General features: G+C 39.1%; 1 protein-coding gene across 11 annotated transcripts in view; it reads left to right on the top strand.

Moving 5' to 3' along the window:
* The window catches only part of nfasca (neurofascin homolog (chicken) a), a 144,733-nt gene that overhangs the window by 90,696 nt on the left and 29,792 nt on the right, over nucleotides 1-24,245 (top strand). For 5 of the 11 annotated variants that reach the window (XR_006403086.1, XM_044349149.1, XM_044349150.1 and 2 more), the window contains 21 exons: nucleotides 279-401; nucleotides 2,769-2,939; nucleotides 3,343-3,390; nucleotides 8,560-8,671; nucleotides 9,356-9,540; nucleotides 9,630-9,761; nucleotides 10,414-10,557; nucleotides 11,238-11,349; nucleotides 11,533-11,699; nucleotides 12,739-12,886; nucleotides 13,657-13,781; nucleotides 15,355-15,399; nucleotides 16,011-16,112; nucleotides 16,673-16,870; nucleotides 17,656-17,726; nucleotides 18,541-18,763; nucleotides 19,033-19,148; nucleotides 19,364-19,574; nucleotides 20,081-20,203; nucleotides 20,337-20,510; nucleotides 22,497-22,523. Coding sequence is in view for 10 of the 11 variants with exons in the window: in XM_044349149.1 (XP_044205084.1) it covers nucleotides 279-401; nucleotides 2,769-2,939; nucleotides 3,343-3,390; nucleotides 8,560-8,671; nucleotides 9,356-9,540; nucleotides 9,630-9,761; nucleotides 10,414-10,557; nucleotides 11,238-11,349; nucleotides 11,533-11,699; nucleotides 12,739-12,886; nucleotides 13,657-13,781; nucleotides 15,355-15,399; nucleotides 16,011-16,112; nucleotides 16,673-16,870; nucleotides 17,656-17,726; nucleotides 18,541-18,763; nucleotides 19,033-19,148; nucleotides 19,364-19,574; nucleotides 20,081-20,203; nucleotides 20,337-20,510; nucleotides 22,497-22,523 (2,757 nt within the window). In the remaining variant the exon portion in view is untranslated. The remainder of the gene's footprint in view (nucleotides 1-278; nucleotides 402-2,768; nucleotides 2,940-3,342; nucleotides 3,391-8,559; nucleotides 8,672-9,355; nucleotides 9,541-9,629; nucleotides 9,762-10,413; nucleotides 10,558-11,237; nucleotides 11,350-11,532; nucleotides 11,700-12,738; nucleotides 12,887-13,656; nucleotides 13,782-15,354; nucleotides 15,400-16,010; nucleotides 16,113-16,672; nucleotides 16,871-17,655; nucleotides 17,727-18,540; nucleotides 18,764-19,032; nucleotides 19,149-19,363; nucleotides 19,575-20,080; nucleotides 20,204-20,336; nucleotides 20,511-22,496; nucleotides 22,524-24,245) is intronic. The other 6 variants (XM_044349152.1, XM_044349151.1, XM_044349155.1 and 3 more) reach the window with 6 other exon arrangements.

Raw genomic sequence — 24,245 nt, 5'->3', positions numbered from 1 at the left:
GAGAAAAAAACATTTAGTAATGTAAATGTGCTTACTTTTAAATATCCACCAGAAATGCCCACATTTTATCAGTACGACCAATCAACTGTCAAAGATCAATCAAGGATGGCAACAACTAGCTCAATAATGAGCTGTTCTTGCATTGTCTTTCTTTGTCTAATGGACAAAGTCCCACTATCCCCACCTAACCATATCTGACTGAAATTCTTGTCATATATCATTTCCTCCTTCTCCTCCTCCTCCTCCTCCTCCTCCTCTTTCCCCTCTCTGTTCTTCAGAGGCTCCTCTGTGGCCTAAGGAGGTGCTGGAGCCAGTGACAGTGACTGAAGGCCACCCGCTGGTCCTGCCCTGCAACCCCCCACCAGGCCTGCCTCCTCCATTCACCTTCTGGATGAACAGCGGTGAGCAGCAGTTACACACAAATACATACACACATATACAGAATATACTTCCCTTTTTCTGTGTGTGGTGTAATTCTCTTTAAAATATGGACAGAGTTTTTTGTCTGGCTGTTATTTCCTCTTTTCTGTCACTGCTGTCACTATATTAACCTGTAAAAAATCTCACCCAAAAATCTCACCCATCACCTGGTGCAGTTTTATCATGTTAAGGTGCACTGAGACATGTGAGCAGTATTCTTCATGGTGGAGCAGCAGTGGGTGATAACTGTATGTTTATGGACTTGTACAGCAGAGAGGAAGAAAGAGGCATTCTTTGTTGAAAGATATTATGTCTCTTAACACAATGACAACTTAAAATGAAAAATGATATTTGTCACTGATTGGCTGACTGCTTTATTCTTGATGACACGTACAACCATCTTGAGTCAAGTCAGTTAGCATCCTTGAAAAAGAAAACAGCTGGCTGCTGACAAGTACATTTTATTTCTCATCAGTCCTGTTGTATTGTTGTAGACCAGAGGTCTTTCCAGTCATCCACTGACAGTGTTTATTTCCCTCTTTCCATAGCAGTTGGTTTCAAGTCACCTCTAAGCCTGAAGCTTGAATTTAGTCTTTTCTTTTAGCTCTCTTTTCTCTCAGTTTCTCACTCTCAGAGACTTTTCAGTCTCTGGCATCCTTTCTTCACCTCTCTCCTTCACTGTCTTTGTCCTTTTTCCAAGTGGGTTGCTCTACTCCTGAGCCAGTGTGTGTGTGTGTGTGTGTGTATTTGTGTTGCCTAGTAAAAGCTGAAAGGGCAGACCTTAAGTCCAGCCAGAAGCCATTACACAGCCACCGTGAGAGAAAAATCACCATAGTTAAACAACCATAAACTTGATTAAAACAGGTAATTTATTTAAATGTTGTATATTAAAAAGATTAAGATAAAGATTACCTTCCCAGTTAAAAAAGTTGACAGTGCAGCTATGTTGTTCTTTCACCTTGTGTGAATGTCCCCCCCTCAGTTCACAGCCTATATGACACATACATAATCATATACACTCACATCAACCACAGTACACCATATCAGCACGGCATGTAGCCCAAACACTGTTACACACCAACGCATTATTAGCCGGCTGCTGATTGGTCCTGGGGCACCATCTTGACGACCATACGGCTCACATCAGTTGGTGTAGTTACAGAGTGTGTATGACAGTCTGTCTTTGTGGGTGTGCTGCAAGTTAACGTTTGCCTGTAGCAACTGTGGGATGACACATCGGCAGGGTTAACTTGAACAGACGTTGAACTGGGTTATATGTGAAAATATATGCATCATGTCTGATGTAAGGGGGTTGACGTGAGGATACATGCTTTACTTTACATTAGTCTGGATGGAATATATGAAAGATAAACAATTTACAAAGTAGTGGTTGACTTTACAGAGTGTTTGCTTCGACATTTAAATGTTATTTTTTAGCATTTAATCAGATATGACCATAGTTTTTTTTATTGTAGTCAGAGAACAGTAACCTTTCACTGCTTTACAGACATGTGCCCAAGTAAATTGGGATGAGAAGCCATCTGTCATAGTGACGGTGTGGGATTGTAAACCTGGGATTATATTCTGTGGTGGTCTTTGCATGTCTTGACAGATACATTTCTGCTTTGTTTCAAGCAAGAACATCACTGCAGAGGATTTATTCTTGGAATCATAGATATATAATTTATGTATAGTATATCTAAAATAAAAACTTTAGTTATAGGTCTGTTTAGTCATACTTGTTTATTGATTATGTGGTATTCAGGTAATTCAATATAAAGTTAGAGGGCTCACAAAAGACAAATTATAAAAAAGATGGTCAATATGGAAGAATTTTATAGGGATTTCTGTTTTAAATTTGAAGTTAAGTGTGAAGAATATGCAAAAATGCAAAATATAGGTAGATGATGATCTTGTTTTAATTTAAAATATAGTTGCAATGTATTCAATCCAAAATGTAAAGACAAAACTTAAAAGTTCAGAAAATGTCTGACACAGTAGCCAATCAGTGAAACAGTAAGTAAATCTGTCCTGGCCGTTGCAGATTCCAAACTTGGATCTTGTCCAACTTCATCATCATAATCAGCCTCAGAATCATAATGTATGTTTCCCACTTCACTCTTGAAACCTGATTTTAGCACTTATTCAAGAGGAAGACTGTTAAAGCCAGCTGTGTTTGTCTTGGTATGTCTAGAAAGCCATCTATATTTACATGTTGACATGTTGGTTCATCTACTATCACATCTATTTTCACAAGTTTCAAGAATTGGTGAAGTGTTGGTTAAATGACCAAACCCTTTGGTTTGATTACATCTATCTCTTTCCTTCTTTCCTATTCATTCTTTCAGGTATGTCTCCAATCCCTCAGGATAAGAGAGTATCCATGGGTCTAAATGGAGACCTGTACTTTTCCAATGTTTTGGCCCAAGATGCCCAGACTGACTACAGCTGCAACGCTCGCTTCCTCTTCACACACACCATCCAGCAGAAGAACCCTTTCACACTCAAAGTTCAGACCAGTGAGTAGACAACACACACACACACACGCATAATCCATGCTGATTTCGGAGTTATATCCTACATTTATGAATATGTTTATAGTCACTATTACAATAGGAGCTACTGATGTAACAGTGTTTAAACTCTGACCTCTCTTCATGTCTGCTGAGTGCGTTTTGATGTGAGGACTACTCATCAGTTCAACACAAATGGAATATGACATATCTCCATCTAGAGGTGATGTCATGACATGGCATGAGATGCATGAATCCTAACATCTTTGATGACATATCCTCAGGTTTCTGCAGACAGGAGAAGATTCTCTCAACATGATGTGACATCTTTGTTCAGTGTCCTCAGGTTCCGTGAGTGTGTTTATGTGTGTGTGGACTCACGTTCCACTGTGTGTGCTTGTGTTTTCAGAGGAGCCGTATAACGACACATCTTACAATGCCACTGACCCCTACGGTGGTGAGTCACTTCCTGTCTGGACAGCTCCACTTTCTGTCCAATTACCATCCGATAGTAACACGGCTAGCACACTAACCTGCTAGCTCAGTCAACGCTCAAGTCATCCACTGACCTCAGACTGACCTTAGACACAAATCTAACCCTCTAACTCTACCCTACAGGTGTAGATTTCACTGAGTGGTTTCATGTGGAAAAGTTAATATGGGTTGTTGTGTTTCTTTTAAGGAAAAATAGAATTTTTGGATTGATATTTTTAAACACCAAATCTATATGTATTCAGTATGTCCTCTGGAGCAACTGCATTTAGATCATTCAAAAAGAAAAAGAAAAAAAAAATCTTGTCACATCTAACAAGGATCAGACAAGACAAGATACTGCCACATGACACTTGACAAGTGCTTGCATTGGTGCTTCTTACATACAAATGCGCACACTAATCTAATTCTCAGATCAGTCTGGGAACTCTAACTGGCTGAATTTAGAGTTATCAGTGTTTGTTTCATGACAACCTTATTGGCTGATTTAAAACTGAAATGATACACCTGCTTGTAGAACTGACACTGCTGCTTAAAACACTCTTTAAAACTGTAACTTCACAACTGAAAGTTTATTTTTAGTGATAACATGGCACAGTAGGTGTCAACTTTAATGCCACGACATGTCATAATCATTATAATTAGGCTGTACAAAAGATTATGACCAGTAATATTCACTTAGGGTGCATCCCAGGTCTCTTAAATTAATCCACGTTTCCCTCACTTGCGTCTTTTGTGTGAGAAGAGAGGAAACAAGGAAATTTGTTTTTAAAGACATGAGACGTCTTTCCTCCAAAGCGCCACGTGAAGCGACGTCTGATTCTGATGACGGCGGCAGCTGATCTGCACACATGCACACTGTGATAATGCTTATAAAGGTGCACAATTATCACTGCCAGAGCAGCTGTTTTCTCTCTGCAGCCTGTTAGCTGTTTAACAAACACCTGCACATGAATTAAAAACCAGCATTCTGTATTTATATTGTGTACTGACTCCTGCTCAGAGGCACATCAACCATTTCTACTGGCAGAATGTGTTTATATTATTAATTCATTATTTGCATCTGCATTTATTAATATTCTGATAGTGAATTCATTATTTAATAACCCATAATTTAATAACCCATCTATTAGGCTAAATGTTTCAGGGAAAATGGAAATTATGTAACTCATATCAAACCTGATGCTCAGGAATTTTCAGCCTCACATGTGACTGAATGGTGATAAATGATGTAAAATATAAATGTGTTTAAACTGTGTACTTTAATTTTTACCAGTAATAACAGTTAATGGAGGAAATAACAGATTGTTAAAAGAAAAATCTTTCTAATAAATGAAGAACATCGTTCATGGAAGTTAACACAGATTTTAACGAGATGATGAATCAGAAAACACATAGGCTACAATATAAAACTTGTGAGTGATACCCTTGAGTTTAATCTGTACTCTGTCTCCACTTTGGTATGAAACTGCGGTGATGTTGTGATGTATCAGATCAGTCCAATCAGTTGCAGCGTCTAATCAATAACTGATATACAATAAGAGGACGTGTCGTCTGGTAAAAGACTTTCGTGAAGACTGCTCTCGTGTTTCCTCGCTCATAGCTCCTCAGAGATCCCTCCTCGCTCCTCGGAGCAGAAATAGACCTAGGACGCCCGTCCAAATGGCAGACCAGAATGACCAAGATTGGCTCCAAAATAGTTGTGATGTCACAAATCATGCTGACAGGTTCAAATCTTAAACTGAGATTGAAGATGAGCACAGAGAAACTTTGCTTCTTCAGCGGATAAATATGAAAACAACCTCTGCATGTATCATTCTGCACTGAGAAGAGAACAACATCCAACTGAAGGAACGCAAAGAAAATCGTGTTTCTGACTGGAGGGAGACTTTAAACTACAGTATGTAATAAAATCAATGTCTGAACAATCGATTTGTCAGGAATTTCGAGAGATGTAAAGTCATTTCATCATCTAAACATTGCTGTTTTATTGAATCCTGCATCAGTCGATGTAATCTGACCTCGCATGGCATGGTTACACTGTGATTTTTATGGCAGTATGTTTAAATGTTGCAGTTCCTTGCCCAAAACTCTTCAGAATTAAATGTGTAAAACCCTCTGACCCCCGTCTTGGCAGATGACAGCTCTCCACTGAAACTCCCGAGAATAAATCTGAAAACAGTAGCAACAGTTTATGTTACAACATCAAATTTCTTATAATGAACCAGTGTGGTGTTCATCAGCTATTCATTAAACATGGAATAAATCAAACTGCATCATATCTAGAATCACAGGGTGGGTGAATGACCAGATGTGACTTCTAATAAAAGACAAACCAACACATCTCTCTGTAACTCTATTATACATCTAGATATATCCATCTCATTTAGTTTATAATGTGTTTATTCCACCTTTCAATCAATGTTAAATGATCACACATAATGAATAAACATACAGTCATTAAGACAGAAATTACCCTTAATTCAAGTATATTGTACATATAATTGAATCTGTATATTCATAGGCTGTACAGCCATCGAATGAGCCCATTGCTGGAGGGAACAGATCAGCCAAATTGGCAGCATATGTGCTATTGGCATGAGCTGGGGGGAAGTGAAGCTCAGGGGTAGAAGGGATATGTCCCCAAGGGAGAAGACGCTCCTAGTGAGAGAGCAGGCTGGCGGCTCTGAGGCCCAGAGGGACTGCAGACACGGACAAGACTCCAGCAGAGAGGAGGATTAGGTCACATGATGAATATTTAGTCTGATTCATGCTGTGGTCATTAATAGTCATATATGCATGGAAATAAGGTTTGCTGCCTCTCACCTCTGCTCTTCAACACATTTCTGTGTAAGTGAGGGGGAGTGATAAGAACAGCTGTTCAAATGCTCACACGCAGCCACTCGTGTATATATGCTAGCTACTTTACCACTAATCTCTTATGAACGCACACAGAAGCAAAAAAACACACAACTCTTGTCTTTTTTGTGGGTGGGAGGGGGTCTAAGGCTGCAGTGCATCCTGGGAAGACCTGCCAGCATCATCAGCAGGATGTTTTTTATGTTTCCGGGGTCACCATCTACCCACTTTATCATTTGTGTACATGAGCACTTTGGCATTTGTTACTGATAACCCTCAATGCTTTCTTCATGTATTTTTCTTCCTCTTGTAATTGTTCTTCTCTTCCCAGTGTCACTAATAATAACAGATCCTCTTCACCCTCTCCTGTCTGTTTGCTGGCCACTGGAGAAGCTAACTGCTAACAGATGCTTTAATCCCATACAGATCTACATCACAAAAGAAGGCTAATGCTAATTTGAACCCACACACTTCCCAACAGGCTATAGCTCTCTGCTGACTGGATTTTATGTCCACAGTGTTAATAGCATTTGTGTTGGGATTGGATCAGACTGGAAATGTGTCTAGAACTCTAAGTAATGATCAAAGACTCAGACAAATTTGTCTATATAAGATTAAAGATCAAAAAGTAGTTGCAAATTATTATTGGATATGTTAATGCCTTATTTAGGCTTTTTTGATATCATTATTGGCAGGTTGTAGATGCTGCTCATGTTGATGGACAGTCATAAATGATTGTATGTAGTCTGAAAATAAGTGGTGAACCCAAATAAGAATGTGAAGAGTTAGTTCACTTTCAGCTACATCCCCAGTTACAATGCAGTGCCTCCCACCTTATTTGGAAGATTTGGAAGAGGAAATAAAGGTACAAAGTAAAATTATTACCCAAACTGTCTGAAACATCTTCACTGTTTACAGACCCACTTCCCACTTCAAATTTACAACCATGTTGTAAATTGCAGGTGCAAATAGTGTTAAGGTTACAAGATATAATGTCTTAAAATGTTTACTATTTGCATGTGACATGTATGAGACCAACAGTTTAAGTTAAAACACTTGCAGTTGAGGAGTCAGTCACTATGACGCACTGAAAGGGTTTGAAGTGTCTGTTGAACTGTACGAGCTGAATACATTTGACATTTTACAGCACTTTCAAGTTTAAGCCACACTGGAAGTTCCATTGTCAGTATGTATGTAGACAATATAAGTAGTTGAACTGATGAAGAATAGGAGCTAAAATCAGCTGAAATGTTAGTTGATGGCATAATATTTGACTCTGTTTTGTTATGAGTTATGTGAAACTAAGAAAAGGTTCCTAACTCTTTGCCTAAATAAAGTGAGTTTACCCTCAACTATATGCCTGTTTAAAATGCCACATGTGTTTGTGTATTGTAGTATGCAAACAAAGACGACACTTAGCAGTTTGCTCACATCCCAGCCTGCCGAGCTGAACTGACACTGTTTGACTATTTTACAGTCAGTTTTTTTTTTATTTCAGTTTGTGTTTGTGTCCCACCAACTGAACCAATGTTGATGCTAAACTATGGCGCTAAAATGATAGCAACAGTGCATTTAGCATGGGGTTATTTATAGATTTTTGTGATCCCCTCTCCCTGCCAGTCATTGCATAATGTGTGTGGAATATAAAAGGCCTTACAACCTAAAAGCCAACTCACAAGAACACCAAGGTTCTGTTCCAAAGGCTTTAATGTTGCCAAGGCAGCCAGTTACATGATGCGACTGCGACTTAATGCTTTAGCCAAGCCCTGTGGGAAGGTTTAATATGGGGGCTGAACACTAATGCATCAACTATGTGACCATAATATACTTCAGTTTGATTTTACACTAATCTCATCACAGCACAAATACTGGGCAAGTTTTATCAGCTGCTTTATTTAAGCTTTTAATGGTAATCTTTGCCATCTCTGTTCCCTTGGCAAACATAAAGCAAGATCAATGACCCCGTGTGTTGTTTCTGCATCCCTTAATGTCTTCCTTTGAGAGAAGCCAGAGGGTGTTAGACCCGTTTACAGGCTTCTTTGGCCTCACAACAGTCTGCAGAGAGAGCTAAAGCCTGGCGGAGATGGAACACAGCCATGCCACAAGGAAATGATCAGAATAATAGTGTTAGATTTATGTGACAGAGCCTACAAATAGGACATTTTAGGTCCTAGTAGGAAGTGAGTCATGCAACAAAGATAAACTACAGTGCTCTTGGATTTGATTGTGGATGAGTTTGTGTATGTATTAACCCCTCCCTGTTCCTCGCCTGCAGGCCGTAAAGTAGCCGAGTCCACACCGACCTTCCTCTCACCGTCAGGGAGTGAGAGCTCCAAAATGGTGCTACGAGACGAGCATCTGCTGCTGGAGTGTATCGCTGCTGGACTGTGAGCTCACACACAAACACACACACACACTGCACATGATAAGATTAAACATTAATTGTAGTGAATCCTGCTAGGATACTGAAAAAAAGTATGCATAGGTCATTTCAAAAGACCAGTGGTTGGTGTTTTGGTGGTGCTGTTTGAAGACAGTGAAAATATACACCATATATACACATTGTTGTATACACCAGTACAATGACAATAAAGGAATTCTATGTTCTATATGAAAGTCTGGAGAATCAGAGTGTAGCTGTAGCTGAAGCTCAGACATCCAGCTGTAGGAACAAGAAGAAAAATACATTTTTGAGTGGAAGGGGACTTTAAATCAGGAGGTGGAGGAAGAGGAAGAAGTGAATACATTAGCCCACAATCACATTAGACCACAACCAAAAGTGGGTTCTGATGTGATGGCCTCCTCTTTGAGCATATGCAGAAGTAGAAGATGTGGAAAATGAAAACAAAATTAAGATGAGTACACCGACCACAACATTCATAAAGCTCTGCAATACGCACAAATTTTTCACTCAAGTTGAAATATTTTTACCTCGCGTGGACGCGTATTTGCGTCTATTCAAGTCTTTGCATCGAATTTGTATGTAATTGGTCTGAAAACACTTGAGTCTGTCATTCACATCAAACCCACATGTGTGTCTCTTCTCTCTCTGTCCTTGGCTTCCCCTGCAGTCCCACACCTACCATCAAGTGGTTTAAGAAGGGCGGAGACCTGCCAGGAAGGAAAGTGAAGTTTGAGAACTACAACAAGACCCTGAAAATTATCAACGTGTCAGAGGAGGATGCTGGGGAGTATGTATGCATGGCCAACAATCATTTAGGCAGCATACGCCACTCCATCTTTGTTCAGGTCAAAGGTGAGAAGGTTATGGTTAGTGTTTATACAATATATAACCTTGTGTTTGTGTATGTCCATCATGCTAACCTGACTTCCTGTGTTCCACAGCGGCTCCTTACTGGCTGGACAAACCAACAAACCTGGTGCTAGCCCCGGATGAGAACGGGCGCCTTGTGTGCCGGGCCAATGGCAACCCTAAACCTAACATCCAGTGGCTGGTCAATGGCCAACCTATTAACAGTATGCACAGCTATTATTTTGAAACTTTTTCTGTCTTTCTTTCTTTCTTTCTTTCTTTCTTTCTTTCTTTCTTTCTTTCTTTCTTGTGATCTAACAAGTTTATTAGCTTAGCTTGTAGTTGCTATTACAGTAAATGTTTTCCACAATATCTTTCAAAGAGACCATATACAATTCAGATAAGCCCCTTTCACACATAGTTCCTGGTAAACTACTGGGATAACTTTTCAGGCACCTCTAGTGATTTTCACTACTCAAACATGCACTTACTTTCAGGAACATTTCTGTCTTGTACCTCTTCACACGTCATGGCAATGCCAGAATAGATGGGGCAAGGAACAGTCAAGTAAATGGTGGTAATGGAACACTTATGGATGCCAACCGCTATAAAACTCAACTGCATTTGTAACCTTTTTTTTTTTTCCTTTTGACTTAAACGTAGCTTAGCCATGTCATGTGATATGCTACTTCAGTACACTTTAACAACAAATATTACTGGAACCACTACAGTGTCATCAAAGACACTACCACTGACTATCCCTGTAACAAATTAGCCACAGTTTCACACACTGACCATACACGGTCCAGCCACATACTAAGTTTTGACCTAGTCTTGTTTCACTCTCTGCATCCTTTCTCCTCCACTTGACTCCAGACTCTCTGCCCAACCCGAGCCGTCAGATGATGGGTGACACCATCATCTTCCGCTCAGTGCAGATGGGAAGCAGTGCTGTCTACCAGTGCAACGCCTCCAACCAGCATGGTTATCTGCTGGCCAACGCCTTCGTCAGCGTCCTTGGTGAGACACAGAGGGTGGATGGTTGATTTCAAAATGTAAACAGAGCAGTAAATAACCTTGGGCTGGAAGTGTTATGCATCTTTTTCATGCCAGGTAGCTTTGCTCTTCACCAGGTGGTCTAGCTGTAAAATCTCTGTGAAAGTAGGAATATGAGGGCTGTGTTGAAGGGATACCTACGAGATATACAACACTTATCTTAGCGTTATATTAGTCTTGTTGTTAAAAAGTTAGTTATTATAGTTATTAAAAACTACATAAAGGATTGAACTTCACAAAGTTTTATTTCATGAAACAGCAATAGCAAGTAATCCTCTGTTTACAATAGGTTATTATTGATATTTCTAGCAAATATAATTCTTATTACAATTCATATTTGCACAAAATTACAGTACAGCTTTTGTGCAAAGCTACGCCAAACAAATCTTGGACCTGTCTCTGTAGTAGACACAAACAGATGAAATTGATATCAGTCTTCCATCATACTCTGGGTAAGAAAGCAAACAAGCATTTTATTTTTTAATTGAATCCAGTTAAATCAAATCTAAAAGAACCAACATCAGGACAGAGGTTGATTAAACTTCAGATAAACCTCTGGAAACTCCTGTGGATTTCACATCACTTTAAAAATGTAAAATGTAAGTAATGAAGTGGTAAAGGTGTGATCCATTCTCCCTCTCTAGACATGCCTCCAAGGATGCTGGGCCCTAAAAACCAGCTGATTAAAGTCATTGAGAACAACAGAACCTTCCTGGACTGTCCCTTCTTCGGTTCCCCTCTGCCAGAGTTACGCTGGTGAGCATCTAATGCCTTTTTCTTTAATTAAATCCAAAAATACTAGTTTGCCATAAACCTCCACATCTGCGTTTCCTGCTGAAGTGTCCTTGAGCAAGACACTGAATTCATAACCCTATACTTTGTTCTTGATAGTTCATACTTTCTTTTATCCATGTCCATGTCTTTTTTTTATGTGTATAGGTTTAAGAATGGACAGGGCAGTGGCCTGGACGGTGGTCAGTACCGTGTTTACATCAACGGCTCTCTGGAGATCAAACGGGCCCGAGCAGAGGATGAGGGCACTTACACCTGTGTGGCCAACAGCATCATGGGCACGGCCGAGAACCAGGTCCGCCTGGAGGTCAAAGGTCAGACATTACATCACTGAAGCACTCTGCATCACATCAGACTCACATTATGTATCCTGTTATGACTCAGCATCCAAACTCATCCTTTAAAATGATGATGCAATAAAGTTCTTGATTTTCATAGATTTCATTTCATTCCACAGAAAGAAAAAAATGTGTGAGCTTATTTTTTTATGTTTTATCTTGCATTACATGCAATGTGTGAAAGATGAAATATGTGAAACATGAAATGATGTCTTTTCTTTGTGCCAAATAGCCCACACAGCTGGATCAAATGCAAATCTCTTGTGCCTTTTATTAAGACTTTACAAGTGCCTCACCTTCTGTTCTCTGACAGCTATAATTATTCAGACTACATACACTGCAAAAATATCCATCCTAGCATTCAGGGTGAATTGAAAAATCTTTAAAGAAAGTCAACTATCTGCAAGGATAGTGAGATAATTTTTAATTTTCCATTGCAATTTTCTTTAGTGAAGTGTCAAGGATCCTTATCTTTAAAAAACTTTCCCCAATCCTACAAAAAATGTGTTTATATCCTACGAATTTGCTCTGTCAAATATGTTTTCTAATCCAGGAAGTGTGACACTGGTGTTATTTCCTACAAAATATTTTACATTTTTAATGAGTTATACGAAATAACTTCATTCATGTAACTAACTAACATATGTATGTTGTATGAATGTAATTAGTTATAGTTGTAGGAAAAATAATTTCATGCAAGTAAACAGAAAAAGAGATTTTAGGTGCTTTGGGGGTAAATTGAATGTCTGGACAGATGGATGTATTTTGCAGTTATAAAACATACTGACAGTAAATCTAAGGGATTGAAGTGGCCTTAAAGTGACATGTGTCTATTGATGTGAATGATCTTTTTTAGGAAAGGACTGTATCAACATCTAACTCGACCATGTCAGTCAATCATCAGACACAGTTTCACCTTTCACAGATTTTCCTGGATGCATCAGAATGTGCTGGTTCACACGGTTTTGTGTGTTTGCATGTGTGTATGTTTCCCTTCAACTTCACTCCACCTCAGAGCCCACTCGTATAGTTCGAGCCCCTGAGCACCAGTCAACCATCAGAGGCTCCATGGCTCGCTTCGACTGTAAGGTGAAGTCTGATCCCAGCCTACCCATCACCGTGGCTTGGACGAAGGATGACAAGCCTCTCTATCTGGGATGGAGGTAACGGCACCTTAGGGTGGCCCTCAGTAAAAACTTGGATTTCAAGACCAAATATCACTACCATGTACATTTTTTATTTGTTATCATTTTATTATCCACAAATTATTAACACAGTCATACCTGTCAGCTGGCACACTCCAGATGTGTAGTTTCTTCTGGGAGAAATTCCTTTATTTCTCTGCCCCTCAAAGATAATTCAGTTGATCAGTTTAATCACATTTGTTCGCATTTTAAAATTGGTCCCAATTAAATTATAAAATTTTCTCAACACTATATCTTTTCAGTGCAATCTGGCAACCTACTCAGTCACGTCAAAGATAAAAAAAGAAGTGGTGATGTCCAGCTGTGGGTGTGTTGTCTCTGTCACAACAGTTGTAGTAACAGTGCTGGGAAGCAGAATGTCACTTTTTGTGATCTAACTACACTGACATTTCTTTCTTTTTCTGTGTGTAGTAATCCTCACATGGTAATCCTTTTAGAATCTTTGTTTTTCTTGTATAGTAACATAAAAAAAAACAATCCACAAAAAATATCATATATTTTAGAAACTCAAAATTGGTACATAAGCAACTATAATCAGCTCTCAGCAGAGATATAGCTTTTCTTCCAGAGCAAGCAACAAAATCTAGTCTTTTTTACAGAATTCTCTGATTTTAGAACAATATGATTGGTTGATTGATATTATATGGATAACAGATTGAAAATGTGAAAAAACAAAAGCATTGAGGATGCAATACTATACCAATCCTTTCTCTGTGTTTGTCTCCCAGGATAAAGAAGGACGAGGAGTCACTGACCATCCCCAATGTCAACGAGGGTGACGAGGGAACGTACACCTGTACTGTTAAATCTGAGATAGACCAGGACTCAGCTTCAGCCCGCCTCACTGTGTTAGGTACACTCACATACAGAACAGTTGAAGTATCAACACTATAGTGAAATATTAATCCATTAAAAGCAAAGGTCCTATTGTTGTAATTGATAAAAGTGTCAATAATATAAGTATTTGTTGCGAAGAATGCATAGACACACTAGATGAGAGTTACAGTTGCTTTACAAGTATTCCAGTATCTCAGGTGATCTGTTTACTGTATATCATATATACTTTGTAAATATACTTTCATATATACTGAATACTTGTTACAGGGCCCGTCTTGCCAGTCCAAAGCATTACCTATTATCTGCAAATTAATCAGAGATAAGATGGAATGTACAAATAGAGTTACAGTACCAGTCAAAAACCTTCTCATTCACTTGAATGGTACTCTACATATAATAATTACCATTTCTTTGAAACAAGAAGTGTCACAGTAAGTGTCTGTTACAGTATCCAGCTTATAATCTAAGTAATGTATCATGTTTTACAATATAAACTCACCCCTTCCCCTGTAAAGTAACAACTAACCACAGCTGTCAGTTACATATAGTGAAGTAAAATTTACAATGTTCCCTTTTGAAAAGTAGGTCTCACAATTGACATACTCAAATTAAGTACAAACAAGCACTTTAAAATGGTTCTCACACAAGACGTGAGTCAATGTATACATTAACAGTGCATTTCCTCACTGAAACACACATAAACACACACATACACGCACACACACACACACACACACACACACACACACACACACACACACTCTACTGATTTTAGGTCCTCTCATTTAGGTATTCTTTAGATATTTACTGTAAATGTCTTCAGATTTTTTCTTGACACTGTACTGTGTTTCAGCTCTGTGCCTTCCATTGGAAATCATGCATGTTTTATTGTGTGCAGTTTACTAAATACTTACCTAGCTTAGCTTTAACTCCCACTGATTCAGCAGTTTGCATGCAGCAGATGGAGTGAAATACTGTAGTGTTGTGTAGCTGACGTGAAGTTTGAGCATCTCATGGGATGGTTGTTTTGACACTTGAAATTTTTCAATTGATGATTATATTTGACTCATAAATAAGCCAATGTTTTTGTAAAAATTCAACATAATTAGGCAGTTGTTGTCTTGCCATTTTGCTGAGAACATGTCCATAATCTTTTAAGAAAATGATCAGCACTGCTGTACAGTAAATCTGTATTTTAACTAATTTTAACAGCTGCCTACTTGTCTTGTCACCATCTTTGTTTTGGTCAAAGAATTTAGACACACCTCAAGAATTTTCTTTATTGTACACTTGAAAAGTCTTCGGGGATTATAGACACATAACAACAACCTCCTAATCCTTACATCTTTTTATTTTTTGCAAAATGCAGCACATTCCAGGGACTTAAATGTAATCATCAATGATAATATTTACATCAGTGTCTCAAACTGAAGCTCAGTGAAACTGACTTATATTAATATAAATGTGTACTGTGCATTAAATCACGTGTTAATAATAACTGTGCTCCCTTGCTGTTGATTGGCTAGTAGACTAACTTGCAAACTCTAACCTTTACACCCACTTCCTGGTCCTTGACCCCCGCCCCACAGAGGAAGCCTCCCTCAACCCCTCAGTCTCTAGTGCCTTGCCTCCAGGTAACACACGGCTCAGGTGGAATTTTTTTTCTTTTCTTTCCTGTCTTTCTTTTCTATTTATTTTGTCTATTTTTATCTGTCTCTATCTTCACTTGTGCCTGTGCTATATTATAATATTTTTATTAACACATTCTTATAATGAATATTTTTTATTATGAATATTCTTAATGCAGAATGGATTTTTATATGCACGCATTGCAATCCATCCTGTCAAGTCATTCAATCTCATATTAAGTCTGAAAGGTTTTGTCCATATTGTTGGTATGTGGTAGTTTGGTATGATGATTTTGAGTTGTTCGTGTTATTAGTTATTAGGGTTAGGCTTTTCGATATCTTAATAATTTCCTAAAACATGTGAAACTGATTTTGAAACTTGATTTGTGTTTCAAAAGAAAAATGAACTGGAAGGAGATGTGGAGCTTGTTGGGTGTTATAATAAAATAATTAAATCGAGGAGTGTATTCTAACTTAACACTGAAGGACTGATTATGAGAATAAATGGCATTGTACAGTATGAGTGACAAGTATTTTGCAGCATGCCTATTCTTGCATGTGTGTGTTTGTCTATGTTTGCCATGTCTAAAGCCAGATTATCACCTGTTTGTCTGCAGACCGTCCAGACCCTCCCATGGATCTGGATCTGTCAGACCCAGCAGCCCGCAGCGTTCGCCTCACCTGGATTCCTGGAAATGACCACAGGAGCCCCATCACACGTCAGTACACAACACACACACACACACACACACACACACACAGAGATTGAATTGCATTTTATTATCACATTTCTCATAGATTTGTGTTACAAGCATACACTGTGCTATATTTAAGTATGTGGAAGCAATGCAGCTTTCATCTCTCAGTAAAGGAGAGCTAAAAAGGGGAAGTAGTAGAGTTTGTCTCAGGTTAGAAAAGAAATGATAATGGAGGAATGTTTAAATAGAAATACTCATTAATAAAGAAATGAGGTAAATTTTAATAGGACACATTTCTAATCCATCTGAGAAATATCACTTGGGGGGCCTATTAGTTATGAAATTCTAATTATAATCTGTATTTATAGGAAGGTTTGTAAAATTAGTGCAATAGGGTCATTAAACAAACTGGAGGGGAGATGAAGGGATGAAATGATGTCAAGATATGAGAATACATGAAGCTACACCTGCATGTAGTCCACCACTTGCTTACCCCTTCCAGGACCTCCAGATACCCCCAGAGTTCCACTGCTTTAACAGTAAGTACTCTATCTTTTCTCATGCCGGGTGTGTCTCTGCAGAGTTCTTGGTCCAGTTTGAGGAGGACCACTGGGACCCGGGTAGATGGCAGGACCTATCCACTTACCCCGGGGACCTCAACTCTGTCATCCTGCAGCTTGCTCCCTTTGTCAACTACCAGTTCAGAGTCATTGCCATCAATGCAGTGGGCCAGAGTCAGCCCAGCCGCCCCTCACCACGATACAAGACCAGCGGAGCTGGTGAGCAGCACCACATACACTCACTTGAAATAATGTGTGTGTTTAAACACTGTAGTTTATCTGCCTTCGAATCAGACACAACATTTCATGTACTTAAACTCCCCTTTCACACAAAAACGTGTTTTGCTTTTTGTTACTTCTCTTGAATGTTTGAGCCTCAGTATGCAGAGTGATGTGTGTGCAGAGTTTGACATTAGAAGACTTTTTTTCACAAAAGTGAAAGTTGAAAGTTTCTCTGTGCTTACAGAAAATCTGAGTTTAAGGTGTGTACCTTATTAGAATGATTTGTGACATCACAACTAGTTTGGAGCCAATCGTGGTCCAGTCTGCAACTTACACAAGTGTGATATGGAAACTTGAAGCTTCCAGTGCACAAACACTGAATATGGACTATTTAACTACAGTTAAATAAGGAGACATCTTGTGTCCAGCAGTTCAAGTTGAATTGAAATATATTTGTATATTCATAGTTTCAGGATTTTCAATGAGGTAGGCTAGATACCATTTTAAGAATTTCCAATGGAACATGGAACTGGTTATGGAACTTTTTTCATGGAAAAACCACATCAGACACAAATTATTAGTCAAAGCAGAATAAGTTTTGAAGTGATGGGTGTTTAATTTTGGAATAAAATTGTAACAGTCTTTCATAATAAGAATGAGTACAGATTCTGGAAGCCACATTCAGAAAGCTTCAGGTCATAAATCTGTACCTGTATAGTGGTTTGTTGGAGTTGATGTTGTTCGATTTAAGTGAATTTTGAATTTTGTTATGTCATATTAAGCCCCAGATGCCATACCCAGAGGTCTACGAGGATGGGGCTCCAAGAAGGACAACATGGAGATCAGTTGGGAGGTAAGACATGTACAAGGCAGGAAAGTACATCTTGTAAGTGTACTATTGCATTCAGTGACTATTAAACAAATGTAAATTATAACAAGAACACAAAGAGTTTAGTCTGTATTGTGATCATGGAAATTTGAAAATAAAATCAAGTAATCTGAAAGTAGTAGGAATAATGTACTGAAGACATTTGTATAATTATGTCTCACTTTCTTTTTAGAGAACACAAACATTCTAAGATTACATTTTAATTAAGCATTATTACACAAGAGGGTTTGCTTTACTGTCATTGTTGGCACGACAGTGATGCGGTCAGGAATGAGGCGCAATATACATTCTGTATAATATCTGTACATTCTGTATATCTGTATAGAAATAGCTTTTCAATCTGTAGGAGGGATTTAAAAATATTCATTAAAAAAAACTCAATACAAGGAATAATAATTGCTCTGGTGCATCATTGAAGATCTCCAAATGTGTCTGTCATTGCTGGGAAGTACTTAGCTGTTTTTGGAAAAAATTGTGTAATACAATATCAAAACCAATCCAAAAGAAGAATTTTGCCTAAAAATTGCAAGTCCCTCCTGCCCACTTGAAAGTGTATTGCAGAAATTAGTAATTCAACACCATAAAATAAATGACTGTACTGGCCGAGAAAAAACCAAAACCTTTCAAATCTGACCTTTTATTGGTGATATGAAAGATCCCTCCAAACCATATTTATTGTGTCATTGTGTAAGTCAAATTTCATGTTAATTCATACTAGTATCTTATGAGAACCAGCATCTACTTTTTGGTCAGTGAGCTTCTTGTTTTATTTCTTCAGCCCCTGCTTGATCTGGAGAGAAATGGCCCGAACCTGCACTACAGTGTGTGGTGGAGACGGAAGGATTCAGGGGAGGAGTGGAATAACGTGACCACGGTGGGGTCCAAACATGTCGTCCAAAACACAGAAACATATGTGCCTTATGAGATCAAAATCCAGGCCAGGAATGAGTTTGGATCAGGACCTGAGTCTAATATGGTCGTTGGATACTCTGGAGAGGACAGTAAGTAGATACACAGTAGATATCAGGTTTTGAAAGTCAATAAAATTGATTTTTGCATGAAGGCTGGTAGATATTTTGTTTTGATGCTTTTCGAGCTGATGGAAACTCAGAGAATTTTATCAGTCAATTATTCTCCTTTCATTTTAAGCCATTAGTCCAATTACTGCAAAGCAACAAGAGCGCCTCTGAGGGAGTTTGATATTCCAGCAGAAAGAGAACTGAGCCTTTTTGACTCTTTACACATGCTGTGTTCTTTTTCATGTGTTCAGAGCCCACCGACCCTCCCACTGAACTGCAGGTGTTAAAGGTGGACAGCACCAAAGCGAACATCCAGTGGAAACCTGTGGACCTTAACTCTGTCCAGGGAGAGTTCAAGGAGTACAGAGTGAGACTGCCTGCATTTTCGTAATGAGAACCGACTGCAGAGTTGGCTTAAAAAAAGATTTGGATGTTTTTTTCTCCTCCATTCCCCTTTTCAATTTCTGACCTCTTCAATTTATCATGTTGAATCTCCTCACCCCACCTCTGCACTTCTTACTCATCAACTTTGTTCTTCCCTTCTTTCCTCCTTCCTTACTTCCTCCCCCTTCACCCTCCCAGCTGTACTACTGGCGTGAGTCCAGTCAGGTTCCGGGTCTGGTGGTCAGTAAGGAGAACAAGACCAAAGGTTTCTACAGCACTGTGGCTGAGCCGTCTGGCATCCTCAGCAACCTGGTGCCCTACTCGCGATACAAGATGCTCATGGTTGTGGCCAACAACGGCTACGAGGGTCCACCCAGCAACACGGTGGACTTCACCACTAAGGAGGGAGGTAAGGACACTCAAGTATTACATCAGGGAGAAGCTTACATGTAATGAAGCCATACCTCTGGTTCCAAAGATGAAGGTCTGGAGAAATTCTAATCATAACACATCAGATCACAAGATGATAAGGTGCCAAAAGGAGCACATTTATCAGATTTATATGGAATTTTTTACAAACTAATGCACAACCATACACTACATCCAAAAGTATCCATGACATCACACATAGGTTCCTAAGGGGACATTTTGAAACAAAACTTAGGAGTTCAATTTTAAGAGATTTTTTTGGAGCTACTGGCATGAATGTATACAGACACTGTAGACAGACAGTCTACAGATTTTTTGAAGAGCAGTTAGTACTGCATCATAAGGCCTCAGCTTTCACTCATTATGATGGCAACTTAAACAGAACAAATTACTTTTCTGCTCTGTCCTTTTCCTAAATCCTAGATCCCACTTTTATCTCTTCTCTCTCCTTATTTGTGTGTTTTTGTGTGTTTTGTGTGTGCGCAGTGCCGGATGCTCCCAGGTCCTTCAGGATTAATCGGAGGAGTTTTGATACTCTCCACCTAGAATGGGACAAACCTCTGGAGCCCAATGGCATTCTGATTGGATACCAGCTCAAGTACCAAACAGGTGAGCTGCTCTTTATCTGATAAATCCAGGAACAATCTGCCTTAATGGAAACACAACCAGACCTGCTTAAACCAACACTACATCTGTCTCTTCCCTCACTCTTTTGTAAATGTGTATGTGGTTGTGTGTGTAGTCAATGGTTCCAGGGTGGGTCGTCCCCAGCTGGAGACTTTCCTTCCTAACATGACAGAGTTCACCCTTCGCCTGCAAGACCGATCTACCCGCTACAAGTTCTACCTCTCAGCGCTCACCCAGGTGGGAGCAGGGGAGGTCTTTGCTGAGGAGTCCCCACACTTTGCCAACGAGGGTGAGTGTTTCTACATTAAAAAGACCAAATCTCATATTCATTGTTTCCAACAGGATAGGAACGCCTCTGAAACTGCATTTAATTATTGTACAACACCAAACTCTCTATGGACACCAAGGTTGAAAATTATTATTTAAACAATTTAATGGTACTGCTGCATATACTAAAGAATATGTAGAATACAATATAATTTTCCCAGTAAAATCAATTCAAAATAAGGGTTTTCCATAGGCAACCAGGCAGTGTAGCATTTATTTGCTGTCCAATAAATGTATAGTTATCATCTTGAGGTGAAGCAACAACTGATAAAATACTGATATTGATGTCTAGTAGCCTGATAACATGCCATTATCTGCTTGTAGTGAGGTACATATTCACCAGATTAACTTTTTTTTAGTTTCATTTATTAGTTTTGGTTTTAAATGAGCCATAAAATTCACTCAGTTAGTCAAACAGAAAGCAGCATAATCGTCGGAATACTGATCTTTTTTTGCATCGTGTATTTACTGATGAATACTCATTGCACATATGAATGGGTACATGGTAACATCTTTTAGAGGGCTTAAGTTATATCCCGTCTCTACTACATCACTGTATGTATTGTCAATTATGTGTACTGGACAAATGTGTATTAATCCGCAGATGAAAATAGTCCCCAACAAGTACACTTTTTCCTCCTGTTGGAGTAACTATAGTGCCCAGCTATTTTAGGAAAGTAAAGTAGGCTTTTTAAAAATGAAACATTATATTTGGAATAAATGGGCTTGAGGCTGAGAGCCACAGACAGGGTAGGGAAATCAGAAAAGTAGAGTGAGACGCACTAACACATCGTTGGTTTTGGTGTTTTCATGGGATTTGTTGGCCGTAAGAAAATAAAGAATAACAGCAAATTTGTGAACTGAAACAAATTTCAAAACTTTATGAAAATCAACTTGCACAGACTTGAAACTTTCTTGAAACAGATAATCCAAGAGTTCAAAGAGTTGATTTTTTGTGACACACTTTATCAGAGGAGTTACTGAAGTTTTCTTCACACAGTGTGTCTAGGATTCTGTTTGCCAATAATTACACAGAGTAAAGAGGCAAACATCCCACAGGACACTCAGCCACCTCAATCACTTCACACTGCTGCATTGTGTCTTCTGCTATGTAATCACACCATTTCCAGCCCTTTTCTCTGCATGGGAACTGGGCTGGTTTGATAACGTGTATATATTGTGAGAGTCTGGTTTTGTGTAGCCATGAAACCTCTGTGTGTGTGTGTGTGTGTGTGTGTGTGTGTGTGTGTGTGTGTGTGTGTGTTTGTGTGTGTGTGTGTGTGTGTGTGTGTGTGAGTAGAAATAGAAAGAGAGAGAGGTGAGAGAGTAAACACTGGCCTCTTTGTTGGGGTATCAGATGGAGAAAGAGCTGCTCTTTCTCTGATGTACGACACCAACACTGACACACACACACACACACATTGATGATTACATTTGACTTGCAGAAATAAATAATCCAATGTTATGGTGTCAAAACTTAAAAGATTGTTTTAAACAGGTGGTTCACCCAAATAAATAAAAAATCTGCCTTACTTCTAGCAGTATCTAGTCATGCAGATAGTTTTGGTTTTATTTGTCCAGGTTTTGAAATGTCTGTCTGTCTCTGAAATTTTTGCCTCCCCCCTTATACAATAGAAGTGAATGGAATTTATTCACTGACTTTGAGAAGCAACATATTTTTCCAGAAACAGTTTAGCAGTGACTCTAGATAATCCACAAACTTCACTGCGAACAGAGGAACTATCTTTTCAGTAGAAAGTAGTTCTGATGAAAAGCTTTGACAGAGAATGATATCTCCAAACCTGAACATATTAAACCAAACTCCCCGCTCCTAGAGTGAATGAGAATATCTGTTGAACCGACCTTCCAGCCGCTGCTGTTGTTGTTGTCCCTCTCTTTCTTACACCTCTCCCCTCTTTCCTGTCTCTCCTGTTCTTTTCATTGGCAGAAAACTTTACTGATGCTACAGGTCTAGGTAATGGGGAACAAGAAGCACAGCGAATCTGCCTGTTGCCTTGCCCCGCTCTCATCCGCCATGTCTGTCCCTTTATCTGTCCATCTTAACACTTAACAGCAGTGCAGTCCACATTCAATCCATCCTGTATTGTCCAGCAACATGCAGTTCTACCACCCCCTGCAGGTCACACTGGTAGGCAACAGAGGGAGCTGCTTCCATTAGTTTTAACCCCACCAGGTTGAGATGTTACTGCCTGTAGGGTAGCGGCAGAGCTTCCAGCTCTCATGTTTTAAAAATAACATGCTGTCATATCTTAAAGTGCCAATAAATTGCTGTTACTTTACATTTCTGAGACAATTAAGACCTTTGTTTACATAAACAGACAAGATCTTCGTGCAGTACACCACAGAAAACTGTTCCATGACTGGCTATTCAAGCAGGTTAGTTTAGCATAGGCTTTGAGTTACAGATCTACAAGCCTAAGACATTAACTATTTCTGAAACTGTAAAAGAAACAATTCTAACTCAAGATCCACTGACTAGCGGGTGATAGATGAATATACAATACTGGCAATATATGTTGTATGTTGTCGCATGTAATTTAAAGAGGACCAGTCACTTACCATTAGACTGCAACTAATAGTTATTTTCATTATTGATTAATCTTTTGTTTATGATTTAGATTAGTTAGAACTCATGTGAAAATATCAGAAATAAGCATAATTGCCCATAGGTCATGTAATTTCTTATTCTGTTTAAACAACTGTCAAAACCCCCAAGTCATTACATTTATTATAATCTTATGCAATGGACGAAATGTCTAAAGCTCTTGGTGAAAACAGATCAGACTGAGTGTTTGCTGTTGGACTGAACTGCTGTCTATACTGTTTTGTTTTTTTTACTCATCTGTTCATTTGCCTGTCTGCCTCTCCTCTTCTCTCAGTCCTTCCTCTGTGTGTAAAGCTGCTGTTTATCTGCTGCTGTGTGCTGTCAGGGATTGAATGAGCCTAGTCACTTTACGCATAACCTTATTACCTTTGAATACAGTAGTTTCCTTTACGATCCACACATTTACTTAACAGGAATATGTGGTACAGAGACCATCTGTCCAGCATATAACATTTCCAATCCTTAGACCCTCTATTCGAATGAGGAAAGAAACCTCAGGAAGAGCAACAGAGGAGGGATCACTCTCCCAGGATGGACAGACATTCAATAGATGTAGTGTTTACAGCGTGGACCAAGATAGTAGAATTACAATATGGAAAAACAGGATGGAAAAATTATAGATAAATTAATAACAGAATATAGAGAGAGGACATTGAGCAACTAGATCATCTTCATGCTCAGGACACACACCCCAATAGCTGTAGAATCTTCATTCATACTGAACCTCTGATTTACTGAACCAATCCCTGATGGCTCACCTTTACAATGCAATCTCACAGCATCACTGCTCTTTCTGTCTGCCACCAGACACGAGTTAGCCATGCGTGGCAACTAATGAGTTTTTCTCTCATTGTCATTGAATGCAAAGTCATGATGGCGCTGCTGTTTTGGGAGTGCGCGTGGGATGGGAGGAGATGGGAAACATTTTGGTGAATTATTGGAAGGTTCTGGGAGGCAAACAAACCCCATCAGCAGTTGACTGGCTTGCTCACTCACTCACTGGCTTGATCGTCTTGCTTCTGAGCTTTTTCAAAGGTCATATCACTCTGCCATCTTTATCCATCACTTCTG

Source organism: Thunnus albacares, chromosome 4, assembly GCF_914725855.1.
Source record: "Thunnus albacares chromosome 4, fThuAlb1.1, whole genome shotgun sequence".
NCBI lineage: Eukaryota > Metazoa > Chordata > Actinopteri > Scombriformes > Scombridae > Thunnus > Thunnus albacares.
Note: the sequence above shows the minus strand (reverse complement) of the source record. Positions and strands in the feature narration are given on the sequence as shown.